Here is a 9,423-nt window from a genome sequence, read left to right on the forward strand (position 1 = left end):
ATGGCTATGCTATAGATGTAATGCTTCTCTCTGTTGTTTTTTCCTTTTTTTTTTTTTTTTTTTTTTTTTTTTTTTTTTTTTGCTGCTGTGTTACAACTATACCAGGCTTTGGCTGAAGAGCTGGAGCAGAAGCTGTCAGCCTGCCATAACAAAGGGCTGGATTCAGCAGAGATGTGCCAGGAAGGTGATAAAACTCCAATGCCAGAACCAGCCAAGCAAAAACCAACAGCAGGTATCTTCCATTTGTGGGACTGCAGTCTTCCCTTAACCTTGCAGCCCAGCAGAGACACCTAGGGAGTTTTTTTCACCCTTACAGACAGAAGGCTGCTACCTTCCCTTTTTTCTTAGCAGGCTGCTGCCGCCAGCCCCTGAGCACAGCCAACAGGGATGATGATGATTTTGTCACACCCCAGCCACAAGCGCTCCGAAACAATAAACGTGCTCAGAAGTCCCATCGGCGCAAAAAACCTGTTATCACCTTCTCCAGTGATGAAGAGAACAGCTCTGAGAATGGTAAGGCATTAGATGTGTATGTTCAAAAGTAAAAACAGAGGTGGAGAAGGACTGGAGATTTAGTTTATCAAGGGTGAGAGCTTGATGGAGAAACTTTGTCAGGGATTTTGGACTGCCAGATGAGTTAAAATCATAAATTTCTTCCTATCTTTCTCCTAAAATGCATGAAAAAACATACTCTTCTGGTCTTATTATGCTTGGTCTAGTGGATGGCAACCCTGCCAATGGCAAAGGGTTGGAACTGTATGATCGTTAAGGTTCCTTTCAACCCAAGACATTCTGTAATTCTTCTGGAAGGGAGAGAGTGCACACGGGGATCAAGAGTTGCATGCAGATTTCTCTGTTCAAGGCAGTGGAGTGCTGGTTGTTGACACACTTTACTCTTCTAGAGCTACTGGCAGAATTAAGAGAGGAAGATACCCCCACCAAAACAACTCCCATCACCAGGTCTTCAACCCGACGGCTGCGCTGAAGGAACCATCTGCCACTGTCTTTAAAAATAAAGCTTGATTTTTTTGCAGCAGTCATCTTCTCATCTGAATTACCACATAATTTCATAGTGCTTTAAATGAAGACAAAATAGAAAGTCATGCAACAGGCTGAAAAGATTTCAAACCTGTCTGATATCTCACGATGAAAGGCAGTGATTAACGTGGCTGCTGCTTTGCCTGTTTGCCCTGACTTTGCAGATGGAAAACATGCTGCCCTGATTTAAACAAACAAACAAAAAAGTCTGTTCTCTGGGAAAAAAAAAAAAAAATAGCCAATGTAATCACTGAGTATGCTTATTCCTTCCTCATTTTGTACCAGGGTATAAGTACACCACTCAGCTTCTCTTGACACAGGCCCAATAATTTTGCCTTTTATGTTTGATTGTTCTGGGGGTTCTTGCTCTGCAGAGACCAGCAGGACTTTGAGGAGAAGTTACCTGCACCTTTTCTTGAACAGATCTCAAAGAAAAGGTGAGGAATAGCAGAAGGCAGAAGCTAATATAGACCATGCAACCTGAGTAGGAAAGAAAATACAAATCAATTTTTTTCTAAGTGCAGAATTACTTTTGTCAGAGTTACACAAGATACTTTGGCACTTGTTATGCAGGTTACATTGCTCATCTCGCTGCACTTAAGCAACACCAGTGCTCAGGTCAGGCCTAGCACTTAGACAAGCCATGTGAACATGAAGTGCCTTAAGTGTGAATGTTAATAATACAAATAGCCTTTAACCTCCTGTCTTGCAGGCAAATTGGCATTTGTCCCAGAGCTATAGCACAGAATTATTTCCTCTTACCTGGCGGTTGCCTAGAAAACAAACATTTCTCAGGCCAGTGACTTACTGGATAGGAACCAGAAGGGTCCTGTTCTCAGCAGGTTCCTCTTTATCTTTCCCTGTTCTTCCACTGAGTGTCTCGCTGTTCCCGCAGTCACTGTAGTTATCTTCAGTCCACCAGCAAGGAGAGGCTGCTGCTTGGTTCTCTGGTCTGGTTATGAAAGTAAGTAGCAACAAAAGAATGCAGTAGTTTATTTTGATCCCTATATAAAGGAAGTGTTAGAAATTGGATAGCTTTGCAGTAGCCTGGGAATGTGTTTTTATGCTAACACCTGAATGGACATAAACACATTAGCAGCTTGTAGAAATGAGCAGATGGGGAAATCACAGGCTGACAGCTCTATTTACAGGGATGGGATGCATAGATTAAGTCCCCTTGTAGCCACTGCTGTGTCATAGAGCCAGATACCAATGTACCCCTCCCACATGTAAATCCAGCACACCTGTAAGAACAGAACAATTGCATGAAATATGAAGATCAGAAAGCTCTGGCACTACTGTCCTACTCCTACCTTCCCTTATATTCAGTAAAGGCTACAAGCAACAGGGGAAGCAGCTACAGTATTAACAGAAAATACAACAGTCATGCATAGTGTACATGATTGCTCCACCACCACCCACTCACACAAACAGCATCTATGGACTCCCAAGCTCAGGGCACTGCACGCTTGTACAATAAATCTAGTGCATGCATGAGAATGAGATAATATGTTGACTATATTGCAGTGAGGGAGACACTATCATGATGGTCAGTGAAATCTGTGTTCCTCAAGGGGCTCCATTCCATAGCTGGCTCTGTGTTCCTACCCATGGTCCTAATTGAAATGACATGAACACTGGCCATTCCTTGGAGCCTGCAGCAGCCCCCAGCCTTCTGCATTGCCAAGGGGTATCCACAGAGAACGTCATCCAGTTCATAGTCCTCCCACCCTCTGTCCGGCTCCTTTCCATTTGCTTGTAAAAGACTGATTGCAATTCAGCAGGGGACTATTTTTCTAACGGTGTTGCAAGCTCTGGGATCGGTGTCTCAGCATCAGAAGGAAAAGGGTTTTTACAGAGGCAGCTTGTTAGCACCAGAGAGGAAAGGACAATAACCTATTTCAGGCTGAAAAACTGGGGCAATCAGGGACTCATCGCCTGCCACAGCCTTTTTACTTCCCAGTCATTGCCAGGACATGACAGAGTAACTATTCAGTTCTACTGCACTCTTAGCAAGGATCTGGGATGCAAAGCAGCTGCAACTTCATTGCAGAGTTGGGTCATGCCTGCAAATTTATCCAGGTTTTGTAGGACTTGAAATTTGCAGTAAAATTTTCCAAATTTTCTACAGTTTCCTAAGTTTCTTGCATGGTACAGAACCAGTCAATTGGGAGTTCCTTCCCTGCAGAGCTCAGTGCATGCAGCTGGGCTACAGATTGGAGCAGCTGCAAGCATTTCTGGCATTCCTGCATCATAGGGGCTACCATGTTGAAGGTGTGCCAGACCAATCATCCGCTACATTTTGTATCAGAAACAAAGCATTGTCATTTTTTGTGGTCTTCTCTTTTCTTACCTTTGACTTGATTGAATTGTTGCATTCAGTGTGAAATGAGTCTGCCCGTGGCTCTCTTACTAGCAGCATGAAAGCTCTAGCAGACTGCCTCAGCTGCTTCGAGATGGTAGGATGTGAAGTACAGAACCAATATCCTCAGAGATTGAAATGTGAGATGAATACATGTGCACTTCCCAGTTTCTCCCTCCCCTTTTTCCCACCCTCTGAAACTTTCACATCTCCTCGCTGCAGAGCTCTGGCACGTGGAGGGGCTGTGTGCGCGTATCGTGCGCACCATGCCAGTACTCTGAATGCCCACATAAGCACATCCTGATTCTCTTATCAGTCACCTGTAGTTTAAAAGGTTGGTGTGGAAATTCCCTCTGTACTCAACCCTGGTGAGGCTGCACCTTGACTATTATGTTCAGTTTTGGGTCCCTCACTGCAAGAAAGACACTGAGGCCCTGGAGTGTATCTAGAGAAGGGCAGTAAAGCTGGTGGGGGATCTGGAGCACAAGTCTTATGGGGAGTGGCTAAGGGAACTGGGAATGTTCCATCTGGAGAAGAGGAGGCTGTCTACAACTACCTAAAGGGAGGTTGTAGTGAGTTGGGGGCTGGCCTCTTCTCCCATGTAACTAGTAATAGGACTAGAGGGAATGACCTCAAGTTGCACCAGGGGAGATTCACACTGGACATTAGGAAATGCTGCTTCTCCCAGTGAGTGGTCAGGTGCTGGAACAGGCTGCCGCCCCGAGGGGGTAACCGTCTCTTTATGTGTTCAAGAAACATTTAGATGTTGTACTGAAGGCCACAGTTTAGTGGGAAATACTGATGATAGATGGACAGTTGGGTTGGATGATCTTGGCTGAATGGTGCAGTCAATACATTGGAAGGAAGGGAAGCCATCCAGAGGGTCCTGGATAGGCTGGAAAATTGGGCCCATGAAAACTTAATGAGGTTCAGTGAGGCCAAGTGCAGGGTGCTGCAGTTGGGTCGGGGCAATCCCAGGTATTTATACAAACTGGGGGAAGATCTCCTTGAGAGCAGCTCTGTGGAAAAGGACTTGGGGGTCCTGGAAGACGAGAAGTTGGACATGAGCCAGCAGTGTGTGCTTGCAGCCCAGAAGGCCAACTGTGTTCTGGCCTGCAGTAAAAGAGGAATGGCCAGCAGGGAGAGGGAAGTGATTGTCTTCCTCTACTCAGCTCGTGTGAGGCCCTATCTGCAGTACTGTGTACAGGCCTGGAGCCCCAGTACGGGAAGGATGTGGAGCTCATGGGGCGGGTCCAGAGGAGGGCAGCTGAGATGATCAGAGGGCTGGAACACCTCTGCTATGAGGAAAGGTTGAGAGAGCTGGGATTGTTTTGCTTGGAGAAGAGAAGGCTCCGGGGAGACCTCATTGTGACCTTCCAGTACTTGAAGGGAGCATATAAACAGGAGGGGGAATGGCTGTTTACAAGGGTGGACAGTGATAGGATAAAGGGAATGGTTTTAAACTGAGGCAGGGGAGGTTTAGGTTAGATTTTAGGAGGAAGGAAGTTGAAGTTCTTCACACAGAGTCTGGTCACACACTGGAACAAGTTGCCCAAGGAGGTTGTGGATGCCCTATCTCTGGAGGCATTCAAGGCCAGGCTGGATGTGGCTCTGGGCAGCCTGGTCTGGTGGTTGGCGACCATGCACAGAGCAGGGGGGTTGAAACTAGATAATCATTGTGGGCCTTTTCAACCCAGGCCATTCTATGATTCCATGACTCTGTGATCTTAGAGGTCTCTTCTAACCCTGATGATTCTATGGTACTATGATAATCTTGTTCCCCATGAAATATCTCCCCATTAGCCAGGGGCCTGGGTAGTACCATACACAGGTCACAGATATCAAGGGGTGCATACTTGGATGTGACTCCACACCTTGTCTTACCTGGGCAAAATCTCACCTGCTTCCAACCTCAGTGCTCCAGATGCAAGCTCTACATTCAGATTTCACATGGTTGGTGTAAAGTGGTTCATTATGCTTTCTGTTTTGTTACTGAGAAGAAAGGGAACCACAGGTCTGTATATCAAGTAAAAAATGCCTGCGAAGGACAGAAAGTAAGACAGGGCAAGTATCTGAACTGTGACTTTTGTTATCACTGCGAAAGACTCATTTTCTTCTTAAAAAAAAAAAAAAAAGTAAATAGGATAAATAGTAGACAGCAGAACACTTTCATCTCAATTGCTGCATGCAGTGATACTGAAGAACGGGAAAATCAAGGTATTATTACACCTCCCCTGCACACCCAACTGCTCCTGAAACGGGGTACAATCTCCCCTTTTTTTCCTTCAGCAAACTTTCCTGATTAGTTTCTGTCTTCAGACCCAGGCTAACTTCTGCACTCTGGTTTCAAACAGTGACCTCATTGCGTTGTTCAGCTGGTGAGAAACTACAGTAAAATGGGAGAGGTAAACAAAGGGGGGGAGGTAATAGCCTGAAGATTTAGGAGGCAGGAGTATGCTCCTTGCCATCCTACTCCCATTGTGCACCTGAGCTTGAGAAAATGCAAGTTCAGCCTCGACAAGTGCTTTTCTGTGCTGGTTCCTCTGGAAACTCAGCCCAGTCCCACAGATGGTGCACAGTGAGCTATGACTCAGGACAACCAGTATGCAAGCTGTGTGCCCACGTGTGCTTAGATCCATGCTCCTATCACTGCCACAGATCCCAGAGTTTACACAAAAATTCGTACATCTACTGCAGCAAGAGTTCCATGTCCCCTGGCCAACCAGCTCATCAAAACATAGGTGTTAAAAAACAGAGCCTATACTGTCACAGCACCAGATTTGTGACAGCTCACTGCAGTCAGCAGTGAGACTATCGCCAGCTGAGCTGCAGCTCATGCTCACAGTGGTTAAAGCAATAACATTAACAGCACTGCTTAAGAGAATGTCAGTGTCACTGCATACCGCAGTCTCCAATACCGTTTCTGGATGTGTCTTGAAGTCTCATACTGATCCTGACAGATACCTCCAGGCCCTAGCCAGCAGCAGCTTGGGTTACATTTGTCTTCCCAGACATTCAGCAAACACTTTTGTGTCTTTTTTCTTTAGAGGAAGGGGTCTCACTGAGCTCACCCTGAAATATATCACCACGGACAAAAGGGCTGAAAGGTTAAGGAGCTCCAGGGGGGCATGCAGGAGAGATGGGGGGCAGGCGCCTGCCAGAACCAACACTATAAAGGCAAAGAGGGGACAGGGCTCACAGAGGCTACAGATCCTGACTCACCTCCCATAAGCCCCCAAATAAAGAGAAGATGCTGGGGCTCCCAGCGTGGCCCTGCTCGCTTTTCCTCCTCCTAGTTCTGCTCTCTGCCAGTGTACAAGCGATGTCCTCATCAGGACAAAGACTCCAGGTAGGAGGGACTGGGATGGAGCTGCAGGAAGCTTTGGGAGTGGCAGGGGTAATTTGGGGAGGTCGTGTTTGAACATGGCGTGAGTGGTGACCCAACATCCCAGCTCCCATGGGCTGCTCCCTCCCATTCAGTTCAACAGCCTCAGCCCTAGGCTGACTGTGTCTTTACAAGCCAGCTCCTTGGGGAGTTGCCAACATTTCAAGGTAGGGGTCAGGCAACAGCCTTTTAGCGAGTGCTCCTGGCTGTGGGTCTCTTCACTGCATGCAAAGGCTTCTGGCTGCAAGGAGAATAGTCCTATCTTATTGAGTCCTGTGGCAATAGCCACATAAAGTTATATTCCTGTCCTCTGCAGGGGGAAGGGCTTCTTTATTTTGTTAAATCTTTGTTAAATCTTTTAACTTCATCAATTGCAGAAACAATATTTATGGCTTTTAAATCAATCCAGCTTCCTTGTCCCCAAGCCCTAACCCAAACCCCAGCACTCTGCCTTCACATCAGCTACTCTGTCCAAGAAGAAAGCTGCAGGGAAGCAGCTAGGATGTGAACTACAAACACAGGACTGATTCCGCTATGACTCACCATGGAGACACTTTCACTCCTCTCTGACGATGCCTGTGTTTGCTTCTATTAACTCGCTGTCAGAGAGAACAGAGCTAAATTGCATAAAGGCATCCTCAGCCGTAGGTCAGCAAGCATCCCTGTGATGCACAGGCGTGGAGTAGCCACTGCAGGCCGCTGCCATGGGCAGCAGTAGTGTGCCCCCAGGGTACTTGCTGACCTATCTCCCTGCCGCTGGAGGATGCTGGCAGTGATGGAGGCGTGTAATCAAATTAGAGCATGCCCGCCTGCACAGAAAGTATGGAGACTTCCCAGCAGATGAGGAGCCTGCCTTCCTTAGGCCCGTTCTGATACTTGACTGCTTTATGGTAACGGTTCCTCTGTGACACTGCCCTCTGGAAAAAAAGAAACATGACAAAACACTCTGAGCACACAGCAGAACTCAGCTTCACCAGGAACAAGGGCTGATGCCTCCATTATTTTCCAAGTATGGAGAGACCTGATAGCAGCAGGGCAAGGAACAGAGACAGTAATGCCCACAGCATTCCTTCCTGTTCTTTGGGCAGCAAAATCAGCTAAGGCTGGGTAGCTGCAGGCCCAGCCTTCCTTCAGTGTCCTTGGTCTGAATGCAAAGTCACAGGCATGGGGCCTTCTGCACAGGCACCATTTTATGTCCTGCCTGAGTCCGAGGGAAGGAGAGGGAGAGTGGGACAGTGGGCTGGGGTATGGGAGCATGGGCAATCCACCCTCACCCATCTCCTCCATTTATCCCTGTGTCTCAGGTGCTCCTTTCCCATCTGCTGCCTTCGGACTCCGAATCCATGCCAGCTGAGGAGGACATGAAAGAGGGGTCCAGCTCTGAGCCGCAGCTGCTTTCCCCTCCACTGTCACTCCTCCTATCCAGGGCCCGAGCTGCATATCCCCTGCTCTGGCGCAAGGCCCTCACCAGTCGCAAGAGAGCTCTCTCTGGAGACTGGGCCTGGAAGGCCGTGCCCCGGGGCTGCTTTGGGCTGAAAATGGACCGAATTGGGGCCTTCAGCGGGTTGGGCTGTTAGCCTGGAGAGACTGGAGATGAGGGGGCCAGCAGCAAGGGCCCGACAAAGCGGGTAGGCACCAGGGCACGGATTGCGGGGAGCGCCCGGAAGGAGGGCTCACCGGCCTCGCTCGTTCGCAGGCGTGTGGAGAGCCGGCCCGGGACGAGATCCAGCTCGGGACAGGATGGGACGGAGCGGGCAGGGCGGGGAGCCGCGCCGCTCTCTCGCGAATTAAACCGAGCCTTGTGAACCCTCGTGTCGGAGCGTGCGCCAGAGGCGCCCGCAGCGCTAAAGGGCTGCCGGGGCGCGAGACCCTCACCGCACCCGCCGGGAGATGGCGGCAAAGTCCGCGGCGCGGCACGGCGCGGCCCCCACGCGCGGGGCCATTTTGGGTGCCGCCGCCATTCCGGGTGGGCCGGGCGGCACGCGCGTGCGGGTCCCGGCGCTGCGGAGGAGGAGCGGGGGAGGATGGGCGGCCGACACATCGATCGCGGCCTCGGGGCCGCCGCGTTGTCTCGTTCCACCACGCTCTGCCCCTCGGCTGCTGCCGTGTTTGCCGAGCAAACAGAGGGCCTCCGCGTGCCCTGCCAGCCCTGACCCCGCGACGTGCGGGGGCTCCACCAGCCCCGGGATCGCACCCCCCGGCCGCCCCACAGGGCCGCACCGCCGCCTCCTCTGGCCTTTAAGAAAAGGTCGTAACCTTAGGCTGGGGCTAAACTTAGCCGCTGCCCCTCGGTGCACCGGGAATAGCAGCTATACAAGGAGAGTTGGGTTACGGGAGCTGCGTGACCCCTCGCTCGGACCCCCCCCCCGGTATCCTCCATCCCCGCCCTTGGAGCCGGAGTCGAAAGGGGAACCCGCCTCACCCCTCCACGTCCCCCGCCCGCACCTTCCTCCCGCCGGGCACCCGGCTCCAGGTACCCCCTCCATCCCACGGGATGGAGGCTTTCCACTCAGCACGGCTCCATTCCGCGGCCCCTCGATTTGGGTCGCGCGAGCCCCGCTGCCCCGCAGCGGCCTCGCACCAAGCCGGGCGGCCCAGCAGTAACACGGGAGGTCCGCTCCTTCCCCACACACCAGGC

General features: G+C 50.4%; 2 protein-coding genes and 1 long non-coding RNA gene across 5 annotated transcripts in view; 2 read left to right on the forward strand and 1 right to left on the reverse strand.

Moving 5' to 3' along the window:
• NCAPD2 (non-SMC condensin I complex subunit D2) overlaps positions 1-1,036 on the forward strand; it is a 24,327-nt gene extending 23,291 nt beyond the window's left edge. The window contains exons 29-31 of one of the 2 annotated variants that reach the window (XM_019618152.2): positions 106-232; positions 349-513; positions 903-1,036. In XM_019618152.2, coding sequence (XP_019473697.2) covers positions 106-232; positions 349-513; positions 903-985 — 375 coding nt within the window. In that variant the 3' untranslated portion in view covers positions 986-1,036. The remainder of the gene's footprint in view (positions 1-105; positions 233-348; positions 514-902) is intronic. The other variant, XM_085235039.1, reaches the window with a different exon arrangement.
• On the reverse strand, positions 34-1,983 carry LOC146545430 (uncharacterized). Its single transcript, XR_014886188.1, has 2 exons — positions 1,847-1,983; positions 34-1,518 (listed from the first exon to the last, which is right to left on the reverse strand). It is a non-coding gene; the product is annotated as an uncharacterized LOC146545430 (long non-coding RNA).
• On the forward strand, positions 1,870-8,686 carry LOC100539643 (C-type natriuretic peptide 2-like). Of its 2 annotated transcripts, none has more exons than XM_085235176.1 (2): positions 1,870-2,002; positions 8,090-8,686. In XM_085235176.1, exons 1-2 carry the CDS (start codon positions 1,997-1,999, stop codon positions 8,360-8,362), a joined length of 279 nt encoding a protein of 92 aa, XP_085091302.1. In that variant the 5' UTR covers positions 1,870-1,996; the 3' UTR covers positions 8,363-8,686. The 2 variants fall into 2 exon arrangements, with proteins under 2 accessions (XP_085091302.1, XP_003202719.1); XM_003202671.5 differs by lacking the exon at positions 1,870-2,002 and adding an exon at positions 3,363-6,749.
• The last annotated feature ends 737 nt before the right edge of the window (positions 8,687-9,423 follow it).

Source organism: Meleagris gallopavo, chromosome 1, assembly GCF_905368555.1.
Source record: "Meleagris gallopavo chromosome 1, MGAL_WU_HG_1.1, whole genome shotgun sequence".
NCBI classification, from domain to species: Eukaryota; Metazoa; Chordata; class Aves; order Galliformes; family Phasianidae; genus Meleagris; species Meleagris gallopavo.